The sequence below is a fragment of the Carcharodon carcharias genome, chromosome 15 (genome assembly GCF_017639515.1).
Source record: "Carcharodon carcharias isolate sCarCar2 chromosome 15, sCarCar2.pri, whole genome shotgun sequence".
NCBI lineage: Eukaryota > Metazoa > Chordata > Chondrichthyes > Lamniformes > Lamnidae > Carcharodon > Carcharodon carcharias.
This window is the reverse complement of record NC_054481.1, coordinates 105,486,799-105,512,863: the sequence shown is the minus strand read 5'-3', so window position 1 is coordinate 105,512,863 and position 26,065 is coordinate 105,486,799. Positions and strand designations below refer to the sequence as shown.

At 45.1% G+C, this 26,065-nt stretch overlaps 1 protein-coding gene across 1 annotated transcript; it reads left to right on the top strand.

Annotated features, from left to right (window-relative positions):
- Positions 1-1,226: 1,226 nt before the first annotated feature.
- LOC121288693 (solute carrier family 25 member 35-like) lies at positions 1,227-26,039 on the top strand. Its single transcript, XM_041207429.1, has 5 exons — positions 1,227-1,741; positions 16,250-16,315; positions 19,621-19,773; positions 22,784-22,918; positions 23,846-26,039. Exons 1-5 carry the CDS (start codon positions 1,346-1,348, stop codon positions 24,026-24,028), a joined length of 933 nt encoding a protein of 310 aa, XP_041063363.1. The 5' UTR covers positions 1,227-1,345; the 3' UTR covers positions 24,029-26,039.
- Positions 26,040-26,065: the final 26 nt, after the last annotated feature.

The window sequence follows — 26,065 nt, the reverse complement described above, 5'->3', positions numbered from 1 at the left end:
TGCCTGAAATTGTGAAAGTTCCATTCCCAGCGCACTAACACCTAACACGGGTTTAAACAGATCTGCAAAATTAATGAATTGTTCCTCTTGGACATAGTGCATTGAGAAGATGGGATAACTGAAGAATCAGTGATTTAGTTCACAACAAATTTGAGTTCTAAAAAGCCTGTAATAGTAAAGAGTGATGATTCACTAGAATAATACCAAAAATCCCCTTAATCAACCTCTCCACCCTCACTTCTCTCTCCTCCTTTAAGAGCTTTCCTTAAAATCTTGTTGAAGAGGTTGGTTTAGTCAGCTTGATTAAAATCCCTACCATCAAAGCAAAATACTGTGTGGCTGCTGGAAATCTGAAGAGTGCTAGAAAAACTCAGCAGGTCTGGCAGCATCTGTGTAGAGAAAGAAACAGAGTTAACCTTTGGAGTCCAATATGGCTCTTATTCCGCACTGATTAAAACCCTCTTCGCCCTGATTTGAGTTTTCCTTTTAAATGTAAAATAAAGACCTCTCAATGCAACAGAAACAAAAAATGCTGGAAAAACTCAGCGTCTGTGGAGAGAAAGACAGAATTAACGTTTCGACTCCGTATGACTTCTTCAGGTCATAGATTAGAAACTAGTTAACCCTGTTTCTCTACAAATTCAGAATAACCTGTGGAAGGGTCATGAGGACTCGAAACGTCAACTCTTTTCTTAAAAACAAAGAAACTGCGGATGCTGGAAATCCAAAACAGAAACAGAATTACCTGGAAAAACTCAGCAGGTCTGGCAGCATCGGCGGAGAAAAGAATTGACGTTTCGAGTCCTCATGACCCTTCGACAGAACTCCTTCTTCGCCGATGCTGCCAGACCTGCTGAGTTTTTCCAGGTAATTCTGTTTTTGTTTTGGATTTCCAGCATCAGCAGTTTTTATATTTTTAACCCTGTTTCTTTTTCCACACATGCTGCCAGGCCTGCTGAGTTTTTCCAGCATTTTCTGTTTTTGCTTTTGTTTCAGATTTCCAGCATCCGCAGTATTTAGCTTTTATCTTTAAATGCAAGTTGGTGGACGAACGATGATGCCGGTGCACTCTTGAGGAGAAGCGGTGGCGGGGTGGGGGGTGTGATTTATACAGGGTCGCGGTGCAACTCCGGCTTCCCATTGGTTTGACCTGTGGAGGAGGGGGAGGGGAGGGGAGGGGGGTGAATGCGCTGTGCGGGCCGGGTGGTGATTGACGTGTCCCCGGCTTCCAGCTCCGGCGAATCGTCTCCGTTCCAGCGCCGGCCCTGGCCCTGGCCCCCGGCCCCGGCCCCGGCCCCAGCGGTGGGTGAGTGGGAAGGCGGGGTGGGGAGAAGCGGGCGATGCGATGCAAGAGCGCAGGCAGGCGCTGGACTTCGCGCTGGGCGGCGCGGCGGCGGCCGGAGCCTGCGTGCTGACCAACCCGCTGGAGGTGGTGAAGACTCGGATGCAGCTGCAGGGCGAGCTCCGCGCCCGCGGCTCTTACCCCCGGCTCTACCGCAACGCCTTCCACGCCCTGGCGCTGATCGGCCGGGAGGACGGGCTGCTGGGGCTGCAGAAGGGGCTGGCGGCCGCCATCCTCTACCAGGCGCTGATGAACGGGGTCCGGCTGGGCGCCTACTCGCAGCTGGAGGCGCTGGGCTTCACCCGGGAGCAGGGCGGCAGGGTCAGCACCGCCTGCAGCATCGCGGCCGGGGCGGCCGCTGGAGCCATGGGCGCTGTGGTCGGCAGCCCGGCCTATCTGGTGAGTCTCCTGTGTCCAAGACAATGGTTTGTGTTTGCTGGGGTGTGGAGCCGTTTAACCTGCGCCTGTCACTGTGACAGGAGGTAAGGTCATCGACCTGGAGCGTTAACCCTGTTTCTCTCGCCACAGGCGCTGCCAGAGCTGCTGAGTATTTCCAGCATTTTCTGGGTTTTTTTTAATTTTTAATTGCAGATTTCCAGCATCCGCAGCATTTTGCTTTGTGTTCCCTACCCCCAGCTCAGCTGCTGGGTTATTTCTGGATAAACTGACAAGAGTTGTCAACATTCAGCGATGCTTGTCAGTAATATCAACACACAACACCCGACTGAATAAAGTCGAATTCTCTCTCTTCGTTCCGAGTTCCCAGGATTTGTTACACGAGTCACATGGAAAGGTTGCACCGGCTCTTGACCGTCTGGAGAGATGGAAAACTCAGAAAAATATTCAGGATTCTGTTTATTTCCACCCCACCACACCCCACCCCACCCCCAGTGAGATGTGTGTCAAAAATAAGTCGTATTTTGATACCAGCTTTAGCGAGAGAGGGATTATCATTTGCGATTGTTCTGGGGGGTGGGGGGGTAGTTACTGTAATTTAGATCCGCTTCGCTTGGGGATGTCGCCTGGCAACTGCTATTGGCTAAGAAACTGAACCGAAATTCATCAAACTGTCGGCGTCAACAGAATCCATATCCTGCAGCGATCTTCAGACTGTAGCCCTGTCTCTCTGTTTAAAGACTTTGCTTTTTAATATTCTTCATTACAGTTGGCCCGCTGAATGATAATTTTGTGCAGCTTCCCGTTATTAACTGCAGTTGGCCTGGTATTATCTGAATTGGAACGCTTTTGGAATATGTCCTTCCACATCGCTTAACCTTGCTCCTATCGACTTCCACCCCCAGTAAAGGAACCTTTGAAAAGACAACGTCAAGGCAAATTGTGGTGTTTAATCTATAATGATTTGATGAATGTAACGGGGAGGGTTCAAGGGTCGCGAAACAACTTAACAATTAACCATGACCTCTGAAAGGAAAATATCAAAAGATTCCTAAAGTCCTTCCACCGTGGAGCAACAACTGACTGACCTCGCAACGTTCCACTCCTCCATCTCGCCATCCTCCAGTAAATTCAACCCCCGCGTCCTCCTCCACAACTTCGCGCCACCAGCCTCTACAATCCCCCTCCAGCCCTCACACCCTCCACTTTTAATCCAGAGCTAGTTGGGCACCCCGGAGCTCTCTCACTCAACCTCCCCCCTCTTTGCCACCCACATCTCTCCCTACTTTGAAAAGCCTCCCTTAAATCTACAACCACGCCTCGCCTAATCAGGTCCCAATTCCCATTCCCAGTCCATTCTGCTGAAGACTTTGGGGCATTTTGCTTGTTGCTCTGTGTTGGCTGCGGCGGTTCGATCGGCGAGTAGTATTGGGCAGCATTTGACCTCTGTGATCACATGTTAAGCACCGATGAACAGTTCATTTGAAGGACTCTGGTTCCATCAGGACCCCTGGGGGTTAGTTAGTGGGATTAATGAGCCTTATGGCGCATATAGTGCACTGGCAAATTTTTGAAATGATTATTCCCTTTAAATTATCCTAATACACATTTTTCCCTACGTTGAGGAACCCAGGAGTAAATTCAATGCCCTTACACTAGGTTTGCATCACCAGCCACTCTTTCAGCTGCAATTTTTTTCAAACACCTCTCCTCAACCCTCCTATTTTCTGGTTTCCATTTTGCCCAGCAATGTGCTTTGAGACTTCTCTGTATTGAAGAGCTGCACTAGTGTAAGTTGCTGAGTAGGAGATGTGAAGTTAAGCAACAGATATCGAGGTTCAACAGCACAAAGGTCAGGCTTTCAAAGTCTGAAGATTGGCAGATGACAGGAAGATTGAGGGAGGCGTTGTTTCATTAATTACCTCCTTCATTTGTATTTGTTTAGCTCTTTTGTTCAATTAAATAGAACTTGGCCTCTTCAGTAGCAGTGGCTGATCAAGGGGTCCCTGTAGCTGTCAGTGTGAGGATCCCAGGAGGAGTAATTAGTGCAAGGGGTTTAATAGCAGCGATATTTGTAAGCAATAGTCAGTGTGAGAAGCACCAGTAGAAGCTCTTAGTGTGAAGGGGCCATGGTAGCAGAGACCAGTGTAAAGCCCCAGGAGCAGGGGTCAGTATAAGGAGTTCCAGGAGCAGGGGTCAGTATAAGGAGTCCCAGGAGCAGGGGTCAGTATAAGGAGTCCCAGGAGCAGGGGTCAGTATAAGGAGTCCCAGGAGCAGGGGTCAGTACAAGGAGTCCCTAGTAGCAGGGGTCAGTACAAGGGGTCCCTAGTAGCAGGGGTCAGTGCAAGGGGTCCCTAGTAGCAGGGGTCAGTGCAAGGAGTCCCTAGTAGCAGGGGTCAGTGCAAGGAGTCCCTAGTAGCAGGAGTCAGTGCATAGAGTCCCTAGTAGCAGGGGTCAGTGCATGGAGTCCCTAGTAGCAGGGGTCAGTGCAAGGAGTCCCTAGTAGCAGGGGTCAGTGCAAGGAGTCCCTAGTAGCAGGGGTCAGTGCAAGGAGTCCCTAGTAGCAGGGGTCAGTGCAAGGAGTCCCTAGTAGCAGGAGTCAGTGCAAGGAGTCCCTAGTAGCAGGGGTCAGTGCAAGGAGTCCCTAGTAGCAGGGGTCAGTACAAGGGGTCCCTAGTAGCAGGGGTCAGTACAAGGGGTCCCTAGTAGCAGGGGTCACTATAAGGGGTCCCAGCAGCAGGGGTCATTGTAAGGTGCCCCACTATAAGAGATCCCAGTAGCAGCTGCTGATGTGTTGAACCACAGTAACAGGGGTTAGTTTCCTTCTTTCTGTCTTTGTTTCGGTTTATGATTCTTAAAGGGAAAGCTGCTGTGATCACTATATGTGGGATCATGGAGAATCTTCATGAAGATCTTCATGCAAACATTTACAATATTACTACAATGGCCCCAGCAGAACGTCACCTTCTCCTCTATTGCCATACATTCAAACTGCCTCCATTTATTGTTGCCACAGGGAGCTGTCTCTAACAGGGTCAAGCTGATCTTTGTACTGATGGAACTGAAAGCAGGTTTAACTTTTTTATTCAGTCAGGGGATGTGGGCGTCACAGGCTGGTCCAGCATTTAATGCCCATCTCTAGTTGCCCATGAGAAGGTGATGATGAGCTGCCTTCTTGAACCGCTGCAGCCCATGTGGTGTAGGTACACCCACAGTGCTGTTACGGAAGGAGTTCCAGGATTTTGAGCCAGCGACAGTGAAGGAACAGTGATATATTTCCAAGTCAGGCTGGTGAATGACTTGGAGAGGAACTTCCAGGTGGTGGTGTCCCCGTGCATCTACTGCCCTTGTCCTTCTAGATGGTATAGTCATGGGTTTGGAAGGTGCTGTCTAAGGAGCCTTGGTGAATCCCTGCAGTGCATCTTGTAGCTGGTACACACTGCTGCCACTGTGGGTTGGTGGTGCAGAGAGTGAGTGTTTGTGGATATGATGCCAATCAAGCGGACTGCTTTGTCCTGGATGGTGTCAAGCTTCTTGAGTGTTGTGGGAACTGCACTCATCCAGGCAATGGGGAGTATTCCATCATACTCTTGACTTATGCCTTGTGAATGGTGGACAGGCTTTGGGGAGTCAGGAGGTGAGTTACTCATCACGGGCCTGCAATAAGGTAATAACCAGTTTATCTGCCTTTGAGTGTTATTAAATGAGAGAGGAATGATAGTGAGGATATTCGCATGCCTCCTTGTTGTTCTGAGTTATGGAGTAATTGTGCAAATTAGGCAGTTACGCACGACTCCTAACATTGGATGATTGACAGAACCATTCTCTGGGGTAAAAGCAAAATACAGCGCATGCTGGAAAACTGAAACAGAAACAAAAATAGCTGGAAAAACTCAGCAGGTCTGACAGCATCTGCGGAGAGGAACACAGTTAACGTTTCGAGTCCGTATGACTCTTCATCAGAACTAAGAAATATAGAAATGAGGTGGAATATAAGCTGGTTGTGGGGGGTTGGACAGGTAGAGCTAGATAGAGGGCCAGTGATAGGTGGAGGAAATTCTCTGGTGCTCAGGGTTCTCCCTGCCCAATTCTTAGTATTTCAACAGTGATATAATAGTTATCAGATAGACACACAATGGAAACTACACAAATCCTTAAAACTGGAAGGGAGAGTTGATAGGGAGAAAAGGAGAATGTGTGTTACTTGGATTTATAAAAAGAGGAATGGCATTTGAATACAAAAAAATCATGCTAAAGTTTTATTAATTGCTGGTTACACTTGATTAACACTTAATCCTGTACCAATTTAAATAGACATGGCTGCAGAATTCATCCTGCACCACTGCTTCTTCCCCCAAGAGTCTGGTTTAAAAGCAGTTGATATTTATTTAATCTCCCCAAAATCTTGCTGTTTGGTTCCGTATTGACACCTGATCGATGGAGGCAGGGCAATCCTTGGCAGATGTTCATGGGGAGTCAGGTAATAAAGAAGAATCTTGGGATGTAGTATAAGTAACTCCAAGCTGTTAATCATTATCTTGCTCGCCACACATTCCAACTGTGGATTCAAATGGACTTTCAAGAGCTTCAGCCAGCAGAAGGATAAAAAATTCCATAGACCCTCGTGTTAAATATTCAGGGCTCTCTTAATAGTTCTCTTAGTACAAAGCGAGACTGCCAAGCACTGCATCTGGTGTGGTACTCTGTTATAACAGATTAGGGATCTTCCTGTATGTACTGAAATACACCATCTGCACTTGAAAGGTGGCAAGGGCCCTTACAATTGGGTTCAGTGCCCTGGGCTGGCGAGCAGAAAATCAACCAGGGTTCCTGCTCCTGATTACTGACCAGTTACCCTGCTGGAAAGTTCGTGTGTGCCTATATGTAGTCGGGGCAGGATTCAAGCTCAGCTGTGATGCCCTCAGCTGGTTGACCAGCATGATGGCAATCGCTGTTTGGGTTTACACATGAAGAATGGCCGGATTGAAGTGCTGGCAGGTGGCTGGCACTCGTAGACGTGTAATCCACGAAGAATCAGTGCCTCCAAGAAAGGAGAGAACTGGGCAAAATATAACAGATCTTTAAGACAACACATATATGAACTTAATAATGTGTTTGCACAAACTATTAACCCTATAGCTAAAGTGCTACTATGTGTAAACTGATGCAGCCTTTAAGCCCATGTGATGTAGTTACTGTACCTTCCAGGGTTAATACAGGGAAGGTGCAGCCTTTGAAGTGCACCCCCTGAAGTCAGTTGAAAGGTATTTGTGTGTGCAACAGTTTCTCTGCACATTGGAAGTGACTGGTTTTCTTGCTTGGAGCTAGTTTTACCATATGCACATCATTATTGTGACTTTTTAATAGATAAGTATATGTTGATCTGCCATGACTTTGTTCATGCTAAATTGGATGATGCATTTTTAGCAGAATGGCAAGTATATTACTGTATACCATATAATGCTCAATGTATCATTCTTTCATGGTGTAGTGTCGTCTCTTTAAGACTACAGTGTTGAATTACTGTTGAGTAAAAATTACCTCAGCCTTGGGGCACTCAAGAGTTAAAGTTTGATTGGTCGAGCAAGTTTTGCTAAGTGCAATGTGTTTGACAATTTCAAGCTGTCATTCAGAGCACTCGGCATTTTAAGATTGTTTTGATTCTGTAACAACGTGTGAGGTCAAGAATAAGGTGCTTGTGTCCGCTGCATACCACTTTTACAGTATTAACAACAAGGCTCCCATGGTGTTACTCAGAGTCAAAGCTTATGGTGATTGCAAAGAGGTATTGGGTTGTGGATGTGACGTGCTAGGGGTTGAGGATGCGGATGTGATTGCACATCCCGAATCAGAGTATTTGAAATTAATTTTCTGGGAAACCTGCCCAGAGTCAATGAAGCAAGTGCCTTTTGATTGATTTTTGCAAAGTAAATAATTTATATTTTCTTTACCCATTGCAGTGAAATAATTAATTAGATTTTACAGCTTCGTAATTAAATCTTGGTGAACGAGGTTTTCAGATTCTCAGTGTGAACAACAAAGGCAGATGTTGTTTTCATCTTCCCCATCTATCTCTTTCAGCTCAGTTGGGAAAGCAATCTCATAAATGCTGTTACCGCCTTAGAAACTACACACGTGGCAAGTTGTTGCTGTACAAAAATGGGTGATCCTCCAAACTATAAATATTCACACAAGAACCAATCAAAAACACTTGCTTCACTGACGTGACAGATTTCCCACAAAGTTCACTTCAAATTCTCTCGTTCGAGGTGTGCAGGCACCATCTCCCCAACATCCTTTCCACGTTCACACGGCAGTAACCCCATGCGATCGCATGACCTTTGACTCACTCTGAATCCCATCATGGGAGCCTTGTTAATAATACATTAAACAATGGTATGCCAGCAGATACAACCGCCTTACTCTTGATGTCACTAGTTGTTAGAGTCAAAACAATTTTAATTGCTGAAAAATATTCTGGGGAACGCGCACACATCTGTAGTTCTACCAGTTCTTCAGTTAACAGTGATTGTTCTGTGAGAATATCAATACAAACCTGGGCTTTTGAGAAAGACTGAAGCCTCAGAGTTAAAGTTTCGTGCAAATACACAAAGAAAAAAATGTATAATAAGTAATTGTTTTATTGTGGGATACATCAGTTTTACATGTTCTTTAAGCATGATTGGAAGGACCTGCACTGGGAGAACACAGCTTGTGCTGTGTCAGAAACCTGATTTTCCAAGGAAAGAAAGAAGAAACTTGCATTTGAATAGTGCCTATACCAACCGCAGGATGTTCCGATGTATTCTACAGTCAATGAAGTACTTTCTGAAGTATAGTCTGTATCGTGATGTAGGAAATGTGTCAGCCAACTTGTGCACAGCAGTCTCACAAATAATAATGTGATAATGACATTGTGATCTGTTTTAGTGCTGTTGGTTGAGAAATAAATATTGGACAGGAAATCGTGGAGAACTCTGCTGCTCTTCTTCGAACTAGTACCACTGAATCTTTCACATCCGCCTGAAAAGGCAGACAGGGCCTTGGTTTAATATCTCATCCAAAAGGCAGTAGCTCTGACTCCCTCAATCCTGCATCAAACTATCAGCTTTGCTTTTGTGCTCAAGTCTCTGGAGTGGGACTTGAACCCACAACCTTCTAAATCAAAGTCAAGAGGGCTACCCATTGAACCACAGCTGACACATTAGATGAAGTTATGTGAAGGTGGGTCACTTGGGTGAGATACTAGAGGGTGATCTGTGCCTTAAAGTTATAAAGCCATGTTTTATGTCAAAAGTGACTTCATTTATTTATTGGGTGAAAATCACTAAGTTTTAGAAGATTGAAACAACATTTTAGTGACTTGAGACAAAACCTAAGATGGCTGGATATTTGCATGACTGTGCCTCACGAATTCCAAAGCCATTACAATGGAGTCATCCCATCTAGAAAACCCAGAAACAATCATCTTGAATGAGTGTGAATGGGCCGTCCTCTAACCATTTACAAAGCATCCGGACAATCACCTGGGTACTCAGCTGGGTGGGGACCAAGCACTAGGTGTAATCATCTCGGACAATGAATACTGGCTGAGAGAGGAATTCATCCAGTCATAATCTAATCATGTAAACCATGGACCTGGAATCCACTAGCCATGATCATGTTTTGGTAACTGGTCGGTTGGAGAGAGAGGATCATGAGACAAGCCAATTAACCCTCTTTTGTGTTTAAGAGATTACTTTTCTCCAGATCATGAAACAGAATGAGAAAAGGTGCCAAAGTAGTGAAACCCCTGAGTGGGACAGTCACTCTCTCTTTTCATCCAGTCTGCAAGTTTGAGCCCTGTGTGCTGACCAACCATCCACACACCAAACACAGACAGCATTTTAAGATTCAACTCAGCAACCACTGACTCCATAAACAGTCCATAAGTTTATTTAAATCATCTTGAGGTTTAATCCAGAGAGACCATCGAGTTCAGTCTGAAGTCATCAATCTTCAAGATCTGTATACGTTTGACTTTTATTGGACTTTAAAAAGACTGCTTAATCTATCCTCCCACTCTGTAACTCACTTGTCTGTGTATGTATGTGTCCGCGTCTGAACCTTAGAGTGCATGTGTGAATGAAAGTCGGAATGTTTTTATTATTTTTATTTAGACCGGGTTCAGTACAATAAATATTATTTTCCTTTCTTTTTAAAGAAACATACAAGGAAATCTATATGTGTGTATTTTACAGTCCCAGAATGTAAACAGTTAAACACTCACTGAATTGGCAAGGATTTCCTTTTTTTAAAAAAAAACCTGTAGCAATCAAAGGAAAAAGAGGGGAACTATTCTCACCTCTCCTCACCTGATTGTAACAGTGAGGGACAAAATGTCAGCGCTCCAAAGAGAGGCATCCCTACCTTCTCAAGGGCAATTATGGATGGGCAACAAATGCTGGCCTTGTCAGCGAGGCCCACATCCCATAAAATGAATTTTTAAAAAGGCTGAAACAAATCTAGATGTATGGAGGTGGAGGGTTGCTTTGTTGAATGAACCCCTGTACACACACATTTCTACTTGAGTTTCTCCCATGGGTATCTTGGAACAATTCCATTAATATCCATAGAATTCAATGCCTCAATCTATCCTTGGACTATATGCCAGCAGCACAGTTGAGCTTTTTGCTACTGCTTTAAGGTTCACTGTGTGTCAAGTTATTTAGCAGGTTGTGATGTTGTCCGACCTGGGGTGCAAGATTCACTGATGACTGCCAATCATCTGAAATGTTGTTGAAATTTGAGTTCAGAATGTTTTGCTCATTAGTCTAAGGGAGCCAGTTTCAGTTCAAAGTAATTTATACTTGTAAACCTCTCCCGTTATGTTCTGTCCTCTGGTCACGGATGTCAGCTAGACAGGAAGGGTGCAGTGACCCAGTTTTCATGCTGTATGAGACATGGCAATTGTTCCTGCGGCTCCTTTGAACAAGTCCTTACCATCCTATTTAAAGGAAAGCTTAGATGAGGCTGGGATTTAAATAGTATTGGGTCACATGAACAGCAGAATCTGTTCCAGTGAATTTGCACATTTATGAAGCAAGGAAAACAACAGCTGCTTCTCTTCATGGCCTGCGGCTGGCTCTCTGTGATGCTTTGTTAGGTATATGTGGCTCAATGTGTAGCTTATTTGTAGCTTGTGAGAGCTTTTGTTTTGAAAAATATACTTTATTCATAAAATATCTGGAAGAACATTACAAAACATTTCTAAATCACCATCACAAAAAGTACAATCAGATTCAACTTTTCCACATGGATCACGAGGTGCTTCAATACAATCAATGAATATTGCAATGATTTCAATCTGGTCATCATAGACAGTCAGACAGTGTAATGGTATTGGAGTTATCAACATGCATCATGTTGCACTCTGAGGTGCTTCAATACAATTATAATACAACTAGTATTCAATGCATACATTTATTGTGAGCCGTACAGCCTGAGGGGTCTATACTATTCCCAGCCCCTCAGTGCACTATGGCAGAAAGGTCTTAGACAGCGATCTTTCCCCATTGCGCCTTTGCGGTGGCTGCCCCAAGCTTTAGAACGTCCCTCAGCACGTAGTCCTGGACATTGGAATGTGCCAGTCTGCAACACTCGGTTGGGGACAACTCTTTGCGCTGAAAGACCAACAAGTTCCAAAAGGTACACAGAGAGAGCTCTGTGATCAGCAGCTAGCAGAAAAAAGATGGCTCAGTAAAGTCATCGCAGTCTGACATTTTGAGGATCAGCAAATCCTTTTATGCCAGATTGTATGCCGTGGAGCCCACAGACAGCGTGGCCTCCCAGTCCTTCCTGTCCTCTATCACGGAGGTCTTAGATGACTACATGGGAGAGCCTGGACAAACCGCTAACTCCTGACGCACAGACTAAGGCCATTGAGTCCTTTGAGAACAGTAAGACTCCCAGAAATGACGGCTTCTTGTATTTGGCTCTGTGGGACTGGATGGGCCCAGACCTGCTAGAAGTGTACGAGAGTATGTTCCTGGCCGGCAGCATGTCAGAATCCATGAGGAAAGGCATCATCACCCTCATCTACAAGAACAAGGGGGAAAGGGAGGAAAATAGAAATTGGCAACCCATTTCACTGTTGAAGGTGGACTATAAGATTCTGTCCAAAGTCATCGCCAATCGGGTCAAGTCCGCTCTGGAATTGGTGATTCACCCTGACCAGACCTGCACTGTGCCGGGCAGGAAGATCTCTGACAGCCTCATGCTGCTCAGGGATACGATTGCCTATGTGCAGGACAGGGGTGTGGACACCTGCCTTATCAGCCTGGATCAGGAGAAGGCCTTTGACTGAATATCGCACATCTACATGGTGGATGTGCTCTCCAAAATGGCATTTAGGGAGGGAATCCGCAACTGGATCCAACTGCTCTACACTAACATCAGTAGCGCAGTCTCAATCAATGGGTGGGAATCAGATAGCTTTCCTATTAAATCTGGAATCAGGCAGGGCTGCCCTTTCTCCCCTGTCTTGTTTGTGTGTTGCATAGAACCTTTTGCTGAGTCCATCAGGAAGGATCCGGGCATAAGAGGGGTGACAATCCCAGGCAGTGGAGGCACTCAGGTCAAAGTCTCCCTGTACATGGACGATGTCACCATCTTCTGCTCGGATCCGCTGTCGGTGCGCAGACTGATCCACATCTGCAACCAGTTCAAACTGGCCTCGGGAGCCAAGGTAAATCATGGAAAGAGCGAGGCCATGTTCTTTGGGAACTGGGCTGACCAATCCTTTGTCCCCTTCACCATCGGGACTGACGGCCTGAAGGTGCTGGGATATGGTTCGGAGGGGCCAGGGCATGCGTTAGAAACTGGAAGGAGATAGTGTCTATGGTGCAACGAAAACTGGGCATGTGGGGGCGACGCTCCCTCTCCGTCGTGGGTAAGAACCTGGTCATCAGGTATGAGGCACTCTCACTGTTGTACATGGTGCAGGTCTGGCCCATTCCACACTCCTGCGTGATGGCGATCACCCGAGCCTTCTTTTGCTTTATCTGGAGGTCGAAAATGGATTGTGTACAAGCCTCTAAGATATGGGGAAAAACGTGCCCAACATCGCCCTCATACTGATGGCCACCTTTGTATGTGGCTGCACCAAGCTGTGCATAGACCCTCGGTACCCAAACACCAAGTGTCACTACGTGCTGAGGTTCTACCTGTCCTCAGTGTTGTGAAGGATGGGTCTGGCCACGCTGCCGCGGAACGCTCCAAGTCGTTAGACCGTGCTGTACCACCTGTCCCTCATGGGAAAATTTATGCAGAGAAACACCTTTGACCACAAGTCCATCAGGCAGTGGGGTGCACGTAACGTCCTAGAGGCCCTGTGGGAAAAGGAGTTGGTGGATCCTGTCAGATAGTTCCCCGAGCAGACTGTCAAAGTTATTTGGCAGAATGCCTCAATGCTAGATCTTTCCAACAAGCACCAAGTCGTAGCTTGGTTGGTGGTGAGAAAGGCCCTCCCCGTCAGATCCTTCCTACACGCCGGGAGTCTCACCCCCTCTGCACATTGTCCTCGAGGTGGCTGTGGTGGGGACAAGACCGTTGTTCACCTCCTTGTGGATTGTGCTTTTGCAAAGAAGGTCTGGAGAGAGATGCAGTGGTTTCTGTCGAGGTTTATCCGAAGCAGTTCTGTGACACAGGACTCTGTGCTCTACGGACTGTTCCCAGGGACACACACCGAGACAAACATCAACTGCAGCTGGAGGATCATCAACTCGGTGTAGTTTGTGGGAGCTTTTCATTCTCACTATTAGCTATTTCAACACTATTCATTGAGTATGCCTGAGGTCTATATTGCCTTCCTATATGGAGCACTTTACATTTGCCTGTGTTACATTTCTTATGTCATTGTTCCGCCGCCTATTTACATATATTGACCAACTCATTCTGTAATTTCAGAACCTACTCTTCTGATTCCATCCTCCCACTTAGTTTTGGTATCACCTACAGATTTGACTACTTTGCATTGAATTCATGAATCCTAAATGGTAATTTGAGTAAATTAGAAGCAGTTGCGATACAGGCACTGAGGTCTGAGGCAACCCACTCTGTAATCTCCTCCCCCTTCAAGATAACTCCTGTAACTGGCCCTGATCATTTCCTGTTCTTTGGTCAGTTTCTTTTCCATTCCAGTGTTGACCCTGAACCTCCACAGCTCTGAGTTTAATTAGTAGCTCCTCATGTGGAATTTTATCAGAAAGCCTTTCAGAAGTTGAGGTTCCTCATGTCATAGGGCTTACACAGTCCACTTGAGCTGTTGCTTCCTCACAGTGGGTGAGAATATTGGTCAGAATGAACCCTGTATAGATGATCTTCACGTTTACTCCTGATGGCTGATTCCATTATTTTACGTTGAATAAATAAATGTCAGACTAATAGCTTTGTAGGTGACTGTGTCTATTTTGTCCCTACTTTTGAATATAGTCTCTTTAGTAGCCTGTTCCCAATCTACAAGTACCTCACTGTGTCCATTGACTATCTGTCACAAATCTCCAATCTTATTCTCTCAGAACTTTGGGATAAATGCCATCTGTCCCAAGGGATTTATTTATTTTCAACCAATTTACCGTGTCCAGAAATTTCAACTAATTTGGAGAGGGCATGTTGCTCCTGTCTCATGAATACTTAGAGGAAGTAATAATTCAAATATTTAATAAATTGTGGCTCATCCTCAGTTTCAATCCAATTTACAACTTTTATGACTTTCACTTTTTGTCTAACCGCCCGTGTGGCGATGAAATAATCCTTCACTGTTACCCTTGAGCTCAGCTGCTCGGCCTTTTCCTAGACTCTCTTTGCCCATCCGATCACACCTTTGATGGGTTTTATTCATTTCCTTATTTAATGCCAGTGAGCCCTTTCCCCTTGTAGGATATCTACAGACCATTTTTTCTATTTATCTTACTTTGTTAATCTGTTTGAGTCCTGTTGACTTAGTCTGATCTTAATGAGCTGGATTATAGGCTGCCCCGCCAGCAACTTTGAAGATGGGGGAGCACGTAAAATCCAGCAGTGGTCTTCCCACCACCTACCCGCCCGCCCCTGACCTGTGTGAAATTTTACAGGGAAGGTGCAGATGGCCCACCTGCCCCTTGGGCCTATGAGGTCCTTAAGGGGCTTATCCTGCTCCCGGCAGTCTTTTACACACAGCAAGAGGAGGCCCGTGCCATGCAGAAAGCCCAGCAGTTTTAGCTTGCGGGTTGGTGTTGGCAACAATGGGTTACCTCCTCTGGGGGCTGCCTCAGTCCATCAGAGGCAACCCCCCCAGAGATCATCCCTTTCCCCCTAAGCTCTTGAAGTTGGGCCCCCAGCTTCTGCACTCACCCACATCATCTGCACTCATCCCCTTTGCTGTGATCCCCAAACCTGGACTCACCTGTCAGTCTGGTCCCCTCAACATTGGGGACAGCCTGTAGCCCCAGCAGAGGCTCCCGGTGGTACTGCTGGGACTACAGAGCTGCCAGCTAATTGGACTTCCTTCCAAGAAATGGGCAGATGCCTCACCTTAAAGTAATTAATGCTATTCCTAGCATTAAGTTGCTGCAGGGAAACTGTTGGGATCGTGGGCGGCTTTGCTTCCGACTTTTTAGCCGGGGGTGTGGGCACCACAGCGGCCCATAAAATTCAACCCAGTGGTTTTGGGAATGTATTTATCCTGCGTGTTCAGCATGACACCCTAAAGCTGTTTCACTTATCTTCTACTGACCTGTTATGAAACAATGTTCCCAAGCTTTTAGTTGTTCCATAATTTCATCAAATTTAACATTTCTAAAGTCATGTACCTGACTCTTAGTCTTAGATATTTCTGAACCCGCTCCTCCCCACCATATCATTTATGTTAAACTTTATCATTCTGTGGTTTTTATGGTGTGCTTTTGCTTTCATTTGCTGAACATTGTCTGCTTTACTAATGAATACCAGATCAAGATCTCTGACTTACTGGGGAGATGACAGTGTAAGGTAGAAGTAAACACTGAACAGCCAGAAAGTGGGAGCTTTAAGCTGGACAAAGAAGATGGAATTTCAGAGGCATGAGAGGGGCTCTCATGAATTGAGGAAGAGCGTGCAGCCTGAACCAGCTTTGGGTTCATTCTCATTAGCACTGGCAGCTCAGTGAGACACACACTGTGCTTGTGAGACTAGCTCCACAGTGTCGCATGATCTAATTGGTAATGAAATAAATTGCAATTTTCTGAACGTTGTGAAATCATTAATAGAATGCTATCAACTGTACACCAAGATGATTAGTGCCAATGCAGCAATGGGACAGTTAGTCACTCACCAAGCACTTTGCAACTCTTGGTGTTAATAAATCCAAATATTGTGGAATATTAATATTTCAGTGATTATTTTAACTTTATCGAGAGTTGTTTACTGATTTTCTAAATTCGCAGCTAGTTTCAGAATCCTCTTCTGCATGATCTATAAACCGCCTGTGACTGTTTGTGCTTTGCTTCCTCACAGGTAAAGACACACCTACAAGCCCAGTCAGCAGCTGTCATTGCTGTGGGACACCAACATAACCATCAGGTATGAACTATTTGGGAAGAAAGGCTTATATTTATACGGCAACCAATCAAATCTCTTAACGTGGCATGCACATGCAGCAGTCACTGTTATGTAGGCAAACATGGCAGCAGCTGCACACATAATGAAGCCTCGCAAGCAGCAATGAGATGAATGACCAGTCAATCTCTTTTTGATCTTGTTGGGGAGGGTGGATAGTAGGCCAGGGTAGTGGGTGAACTATGTGCTGCATTGCATATCGTTCCCTGAATGCCTGGGACAGGCGGGCAGGCTCTCAGTTTAAAGTTTCATTTACACAACGCAGCAAACCCCTCAATATCGCACAGGAATGTCTGCCCAGATCACGTGCTTCAATTTTAAGAATGGGGCTTAAACCCCTGCATTTTGAATCCAAATCATTTGAGCCAAAGTGAAAACAAGCAGTTAAACGATGCCTGTGTTAGAAACCAGAGCAGGAAATCAAACAGATCAGAAAGAAAAAGGGTTGGATCTACACAGAGGAAGAATCATGGACTGAAATGGGTCTTGTGGGTTGTATCTTGTTATTTTCCAGTGACATTATCAGCAGTCTGTAGGTCACATCTGTTCCAATAATCAAACCATCTCAAGACAAGGTCAATTGTTGGTCCAGCAATTTTTCCTTTATTCTTTCATGGGATGTGGGCATCACTGGCAAGGCCAGCATTTGTTGCCTATCTCTATTGCCCTTGAACTGAGTGGCTTCTTAAGGTTAGTTAAGAGTCAACCACATGGTCAGACCAGCTTTCTTCCCCTAAAGGGCATTGTTCAACCAGATGGGTTTTTATAACTGTCAAGATCACCATTAATGAGACTAGTTTTCTATTTCATTACTTAACTCCAATTCAGTTGTTGGATCCAGATTCCACCAGCTGCTATGATGGGATTGGAACTCACATTCCCAGTGCATTAGCCTGGATTACTAATCCAGCAACATTACCACTATGCTACTGTCTCCCCTGGATGTTACCCCAGTCAGTATAACAGGGTAGAGGGTTATTGGCACAGATTTTCCACTTCCACAGGTAACCTGAGAACTTAATGTTCTTTCCTGCCCCTTTCTTCAACCTCTTTCTATTACTTTGACTTTTCTGCAGCCTATTTTTTCAGAGAGCTACAAATACAATTGCCATCCTCTTAGGGTTTAGACTTGGTGAAGTGCAGCTGTTTCTAGACCTAGTGAACTACATTTGAATGTCAAGGAATAAACACCTCAGTGATCCACTGAGACACAGGCCAGAAAGGTCGCAGACTCCATCCCTGGTCTGCTCTGAAGCAGCAAGGCTCTGCTGGAGTGGCAGTTGTTGGGTGTTAGTGGGCCCGTGTGACCCCAGCTATGGGAGGGTAACAATTAGCCACGATTCCTGTCCCCTGATCAATCAAGCAAGGCACTGGAGAGCAGCCAAGGGGCCACACCTCAGCAAGAATCTAACTTCAGGGGAGTCAGGGACAATGTGAATGGAAAGAGTATAAAATGGAGATTTGCTGATAGAGATTGTTAAGCATTGAACCTGAACCTAGGGAATTTTTTTTCTCTTACCAATCTCTTTCTCTCTTGGTTGCACCCCAGGCATTAGATATTAACAGGCTATTCCACTACATGAGGCATCACAGACAGACCCTCCAATCCTCCCCTCACACATGTGTTTTATCATCAGGAGACACTGATTAATAATCAGATTCAAGAAACCTAGAAGATTTTCATTCTCCTCCTAGTCCAAGGGCACTGAGGTAATGGTAGCATCCCCAGTCTATCAGAATCGAAGTGATCAACACTGCCCAGACCTTGTGATCCAGCTGCTGGGTGGAAATGGGCAGGTCTAAAACAATTGGAACAAACGCAGCCAGATTGGATTTGGACACAGTCCGACGCTGTCTGGATCTCTGAGTGGTGAAAATTCATTAATGTTAATTCAGCGTTTGATGCTAAATGACGTGAATGTGCTGACTTGCTGCTCCTGCTGTCACCGATAGCTTGTTGTTCAGTTAAGAGCCAGCCAGTGTTTTCCTACAGTAAAGGTCATTAATGATGTTGCAATCCTGGTGCAGTCAGTTATTAACTACAGCCGAAGCTGCCAGTGCCTCTGTAACTGTAAAAGCTTTAGTTATAGAGGGAGGGGCAGCCAGAGCTGGGCTGACCCCAGGAGAGCAGAATTTACATTTCCCATTCTAAACTTTTTTCCCGATATTCTGGCTGACTATTGCACCTTCACTTCCTTGCCAGTCGTTCTGTGACCCAGGGAACAGGCAAGGGAGTTTTACACCACTCTAAAATCTATCCCAGTTTGCTGCAAGTTTATGTTAGAAGGATAAACTCGGACTTCCAACTAAATTACACTTAGCAGCACATCGGTGAAGAGCTAGTGTTAACACTTAATGCCTTCCTCATGAATATCACCCATGTGACTGCTTCCTGCCCTCAAGAGCATTGACTTCAAGTTCTTTATCTTGTTTTTAAATCCCTGCATCATGTTCCCCTTTATATCAGTAATGTGGCCCAACAACCTTCACACCAGCAATTCTGAATCACTGCTTTTCCCAGAGACCGTCCATTCCTCTGGCTGGATCACTGCTTTTCCCAGATACTCTCCGCTCCTCTGGCTGGATCACTACTTTTCCCAGATACTCTCCGCTCCTCTGGCTGGATCACTGCTTTTCCCAGATACGCTCCGCTCCTCTGGCTGGATCACTGCTTTTCCCAGATACTCTCCACTCCTCTGGCTGGATCACTGCTTTTCCCAGAGGCTCTCCATTTCCCTGACTGGATCACTGCTTTTCCCAGATACTCTCCACTCCTCTGGCTGGATCACTGCTTTTCCCAGAGACTCTCCATTCCCCTGACTGGATCACTGCTTTTTCCTGAGACTCCACTCCTCACTGCTTTTCTCCCACCATATTCTCTGCTCCTCGAATCTGAGATCACTGTACCCCTCCTCCACCCCTGCTTCTCCCCTCCCTCCACCACCACCCCCCCCCCCCCACCCCCCCAACCTTCCTAACACTCCACACCCTCTGCTGCACTATCAAAGGCTGATCTCATAGTCAGTGTGCTTTGCCTCTTTGGAACTCTCTCCTTAAAACACATTGCCTTGTTACCCATCCCCCCCATTCTTCAAAACATCTCTTCAACTGTCCTACCTGTCCCCCTCCCCTATAATCTTTCTGGCTCAATGCTGGACATCCTTCAACATAAGAGTGCCATGTAATTGCAAATTGTTGGTAATATACAGTTGAGTTCATGAAGCTCTCCCTTTGTGATAAGCGTGACCTCGTTGTATCTTCGACCCCAGGGAGTCATCACTGCCTTCTTGACAATCTACAGACAACAAGGGATTCTGGGTCTGTGGCGAGGGGTCACTGGTGCTGTTCCTAGGGTGATGGTTGGATCTGCGGCGCAGCTCGCTACATTTGACTCTGCCAAGCAATTAGTTAAGGACCAGCAGGTGAGTGCAAGTCAAGGTGAGGAGTGTTACAAATCACTGAGAAGGACAATAATTAATGACTGCAGTCTTTAATTTGTTACAGCCATATGAGGAGATGTAAAAATGACTCCCTTTATTATATCATTTCAAGTCTGACTATAACAGGGTATTTTTTATGAATATAGCAAGGAAGTGCTTTGCCAATACAGCAGGAGCCCCACTTATGTATGCTTTCAGATTATAAAGAATTAGCTAGACAGGTTTTCTGAGTTTAGTCAAACAAGATAGGCTTATTAACCCTGCTTTCTGAATTTAAAAATATCTAGGTAAATTACAACCACATTCATACATCCCACACATTCTCTGGGCCCTCACACATGCTAGTACAGATGGTAGAATAAGTGGATAGACTTTTGATGTTTTACAGTTTGTGAAGAAGATAAGCAATCAAAGGAAGATATGGTTAACTGCCCTTTGGCTGGTCTTGATGCAGTGATTCCATGTTGCTGCTGTTTTGTTCAGTTGTCTTCCTGGGTGTGGTTATATGGAGTACATTTCATTTCCAAAAGATCTCAGTTTACAGTAGATTTCTCTTCTCAGGATAGTTACTTTGCACAAGCAGGTGTAATACTTTTGAGAGAGTGAAAGAGAGAGAAACAGTTTCCTTGCAGCTTCTCAGTACGAATTCTGATCTTTCCTTGCGACCTCTCCAGCTTGGTAAAACAGTTCTTAAAAGCCCTGCCGGCTGCATATTCCAGAGGAATTTGATTACCATGTCTGCTGCAGTCATTGTTTTGTCGACCAATAATTGCATTCTGATTCTCAACTCAGAAACTTTTCAAGAGTTTCAAGATGTGTTAAAGCCACCAGGAGATGGGGTCTTTCACACTCCTAGGTGGGGATTTGGTGTCTGTTCCCTTTTCATTCCACTTGGGTGGAGTGCAAGTTGTATATTCTGACTGACTAGCAGCCTTCCATTATCTTAATAGGATTGGAGTTTATTGTGTTTTCAAAATCCAGCTAGTAAAAGGAGAATTAAAAATTGTATCTTGTTTAAAAAAAAACACATCTTATATACAATCTGATTATAGTGCCAAAGCTGATAGCAAGTTGACGGGATCATAGTGCAACCACTCATCAAACTTTAGGAAGATTCCTGATGCCACAGGCGTCTTAGAGCCTGTTGGGAGGCAGAGAGCTTAATTATCCAAAGGATTTGTTTGTTCAATGTTTCACCCTTAAGGCATTCTTTGAATGAATAATTGAGTTTATCTTGGGTTTCTTTCCTGGCCTAAGCTGTGCTAACTGACTGCAACTGAGGTGGCAGCAGAGGTTCTACAATTGGTTTCAGTGACCTGGGCTAGGGAGGGAAAATCAATCAAGGATCCTGCTCCTGACCCCATTTCAAAATGTGCATGTGCGGCCATCAGCACTGTTATACGACAGACATTGAAGTTACAGAGGTTCCCCAGTGTGATTCCAGGGCTGAGAAACCATACTTATGAAAAAATATTGAGACTTTTCCCACTGGACTCGATTGGCAGGACACCCGAAGTTGGCCAGAAAGGCGGGTCGCCAGCATGCACAGGTGGCAAAAGGGACTTCTCCCTCAATCTTACGGGCTGGCAGCTCATCCCTGAATGCTGCCGGTCCAATCAGAGGCTGGCAGCTCAGGAACCTCAGCAGTGCCACCAGGAACGGAACCGCTGCTGAGACAGGCTAGAGATTTGGTGCAGCCCGCAGGTGAGAGAAAAACCACTTAAAAATTTGAGAGGCCGATACTGGAGGGGAAACCCTTCCAGAGAAATTGCTGAGACTGCAGGTTTTACCTTCTCTGCCCGTAGCGCCTCACAAATCCTGTCCCCACTCCACCTCGTGGAGGTGGGGCTGCGGGGTTGGTCAGCCTTCAGCAAACTGGCCCCTAATAGGGCCTTTGCGCATTTAAATTGGCTGCCCACCTCCTTGAGGTGCCTCCGAACCCGCCTTGGGTAAAATTCCCTGCCGGGGTGGGAGACGTGGTCTGGGAGCCGATCTGCCACGGCTCCCTGCGATTTTACTAGCCTGCCCCCTCCACCTCCCTTTCCACTGTAAATTCTGCTCTTTCAGGTCAAAAAGAAATTTAATAGAGGTTTTTAAAAATTATGGGGACTGAACCAGGCCAATCATGGCCTCGACATCCCTGTCCAGTCCTGAGCTGAATTTCCAACCACATATTCTCACAAAGATGGCCTACTTCCATCTAGCACTGAAGCCCTCATATATACCACTAATAGCTCCAAACATGATCACCCTAATGCTTAATGCTTTCCCAGCCAGCCTCATATCTTCTACCCTTCATAAACTTCAACTGATCCAAAAGATAGCCGGCATTGTGTAGCTGGGAGGTAGAACTCACAAGGCGATATTAATAGGCGAAGTAAATGCTAGATGGTGAAAAGTTAGAAACTGTGTAAGTCCAAAGAGATTTGGGGCTCCTTGTACATAGATTGTGAAAATGGCATGAAGAATTACAGAAAATAATCAAGAAGGCAAATTGAATGCTGCTCTTTATATCTAGAGGAGTAGAATACAAGAGGATAAAAGGAATGCTAAAGCTAAACAAAGCCCTGGTTAGACCAAACCTGGAGTATTGTGTTCAGTACAGGGCACCACAGTTTAGGAAAGATAGACTGTTGTTAGGCTGAGTGCGGTATAGATTTAACATCTGGACTCCAAGGATTAAGTTATGAGGAGAGATAGTACAAACAGCAGTTGTACTCCCTGGAATTTAGGAGGATAAGGGGTAATTTATCAAAGTTTCAAGGGGAAACAGATAGGTTAGATAGAGATAAAATGCAAGATGTTGTTATGGTTAGAGTGAGCTTCTATGATGTTGAATCCTAACTTCTTTAACACACTCCCTGATTGAACACTGGGTGTGAATTAGCTGCCTGGTCAGGTTTCTGTGGGGTCCATTTGAAAATTGAATTAGGTAAAAGAGAATTAATGAGTTTTAATGTGTGCTTTTTGTGTGTTTTATTAATACATTCAGTGGTTCAGCAATGACAGCTGGTTGGTCGGTTTGACTGGAGGAATGATGAGCAGTGTTGCTGTGGTGATCACCATGACTCCTTTTGATGTCATCAGTACGCGACTCTACAACCAACCAGTAGATGAGGTTGGCAAGGTAGGTCCTCTTCCCCATAATCAAAGCACTCGGGTGATGTGACCTGTGCAATTCATAATTCTTTCCTCTCTGACCATCACATCTGCTTATAGGGAGAGCTGGACCAGCCATAATTACAGTGGTATCTCTAAATCCACACCTAATAAAACCAAAATTCGTGAAATGCAACTCATAACTGCAACATTGAGTACGTGTGTGTGTGTGTGTGTGTGTGTGTGTGTGTGTACAACATCAGAACAGAGTTAGTTTAATTCCAATAGTTTTTAAAAGGATGGATAATTTTTCTCCTGTGTGCCAAACAATTTCTCATCCAATGCTGGAAGGAGATATTGGGATTGATTTTAAGTGCTCTTGCCTGATGTTGACAGGGCAGACAAGGTCCCAAAATGGGGCTGGTAGTAGCCTTTCCACCCCATTAACAGTGGTGATGTTGCTGGCTCCATTTTAAAAGAGGCCTATTGCCAGGTTTCTGAATTGCTTGTCTATTTCAGGCAATTAAGACCACTTTCAATTTAGAAATTGGAGCCCTATAGCCTTAACAGGACCCCGATTGCCATTTTAGGTAGAAACTGGAGCCTGCGTGGTGCATGTGATGGAAGAGAAGCAGCCCTTTAAAAGTCAGTCTTTAATCTACCTTGCTGGCAAAAGCTCCGGCCTGATCCTGAGGCCTCAATTTGGTGAGCTGTATCGGGACATCTTTTTGAGGTCCTGCAGCCTATTTGCCGAATTTAAATAAGGTCATGGGTTCCCTTCATCACGGAAAGAGTGGCCTATCAGAGCGTTCCACTAGTCAGCTGTCCAAAGGTCTCAAAATATACCCCATTTTGTTTAAATGATGTTGGTCAGTGAATGCATGTGTTGATGAGGTGAGTGTACTGTCCCTTTAAGAAGGATCTGCCTGATTTTAAACACTTCTTTTCCTCGCAGGGGAAGCTTTACAAAGGATTCTGGGATTGTTTGCTGAAGGTCTCATGTAAGGAGGGCATCCTGGGTCTGTACAAGGGAATTGGACCTGCCTACTTCCGCTTGGGCCCACACACGGTTTTCAGCCTGCTATTCTGGGACGAACTCAAGAAACTAGCCTACCCTGACTACCAAGAGAAAATCTGAGTCACCCACGACAGATACTGAGTGGTATGTAATGCGGTGAAACCTCCAATAGAAACAGAGGGGGGCGAATGGTCACCACCAACTTTGGGCCAAAGGAGTTGGCAAAACCTGCCTGTTGAGTCTCTGATGATGACCAAGAAGAGGGTGTTTCTGCCCAAAGGTTAGAAAGAGAGTCCGTTTTTCCTCAAAGTACACTGGAGCAGTGTGAGTGCAATCCCACTCCGTTCTACTCATCTTCCTCACACTTCAACTGCCTCATCAACTATTTGGTGGAGTGAGTGATTGCTACAGACAGTTATGAAACTCAGTGATGGCCCTATGCCCAAGACACCATTTGCACCCTGTGGTGATAAGGAAGCTTTGGTAACAGCAATGGTGGGCCAATTGGAAGAACATTATCACATGGATAGACTAGTCCATACACTGGTCTTGGAGCAACATCAGAAATAAATTAGGAATTAATTCGTAAAACATCACCTTATGTTTATCTGTCGACCTGTACCTTTCTGTCCCACCATTCAGATCCACGTTGAAGTCTGGCTCTGGGCTTCTTGTCTTCACCCACCACTCCCCACCTGCTGCTTGGCACAGATCCATCTTTCTCTAACTGTGCAGTCTTAGCTTCCATATTTTATAATTCCATTGTAAAATTAGTGCAAGTGTTGCCACATCTCTTTTCCTTGTTCCTTGTCTCCTTTGAATACACAGCCCACCTTTCAGCTTTTCACTACCCTAGCACACTGCTTAGCTGTCTGGCTTTATAAAAATGTTTTCATTTGTTTGCGTTCATCAATTTGTGGGATGTTAGTGCTGGCATCAAACACTCCTGGGTCATATCCCTCTGCACTGCCCCCCCCCCAACATAGCCAGGTGATCAAAAGCACAGATTAGGTGCAGAGTAAAGGTCTCTGTAAGACATTAGCATCACAGGTTGAATGTAGAGTAAAGCTCCAGACACATCCTGACACTTTCCAAATTCAGAAAAACACTGTTGTGGAATTCTCACATTTCTTACACTTTCTACCTGTCGCTTCTCTTAATGGGGTGGCCAAGTTGGTGTTGAATTAGGGATGGTTTTGTTCTGTGGACCCAATCCCACCAAGATTGCTCCCATCATATTTCATGGGAGGACCCATGTAACAGTCTGAGACTGGTTGTGAACAGCAGCCTCAATGTGTGTTGCACAAGTGGGACCTAGAACAGAAACCCTAAATCAAGTTTTGTACATTTTTTTTTACATTCAACACTTAACTGTAATGAACTAGAATTCAATTTGAGGCTAAAAGCACGGAGACTTTACCTAATTTGAGAATGAGTGAGGAAAATACATAAGATATACAACTGTCAACATCTAGAGCTCATGCTCTTCACAGTCCTGGGATCTGACCCTGTGGTAACTTCTGGTTTTTGGTTTATGACTCAAATGTACCATTAGAAGGATCCATGGTTAGCAATGACTTTGAGCTCTGAACCATGAACAATCTTTGAGTTAAAGCATCGGTCATTTGCTGAAGTTGAGAGACCTACAGCTGCAATGTTAGACCATGGGGCTCCTGCCTCACAGTAATGATGTATTTCAATGAGTTGGACCAAAACTGTATCGAACTAAACGAACGGAATGGAATCTCCAATAGAAGTACAATGATACCAAGCCTGCTGTTTCAAACCATGTATTGATTGTGCCTGTAAGGGAAAAAAACAGTTAATTTGAATTGTGTACTAGCATCTAAATGGTTTAATTTCCTAGCAAAAGTGCCTTTTATTGTGATCTATTTAAACTAGCACTTAATCTTGTCACACCTGGATAAGGTGAAAACTGCCCATCACGATGCCTAAATGATCACTCTAAGCCTGCCAACACTGTATAACTGCCTGCACTGTGGATCACTAACCCTGCTTTCATTAGGGATCGCTTTGATCCCTGGAGATCACTCTGACCCTTTGTGCCTTCCATTGTGTTTCTGTAACACTGCAAAAAAAAAAGCAAATTAAATAAATTAAGAGTTGTGAACAAGAGTTGAATTTTAATTTTTAAAA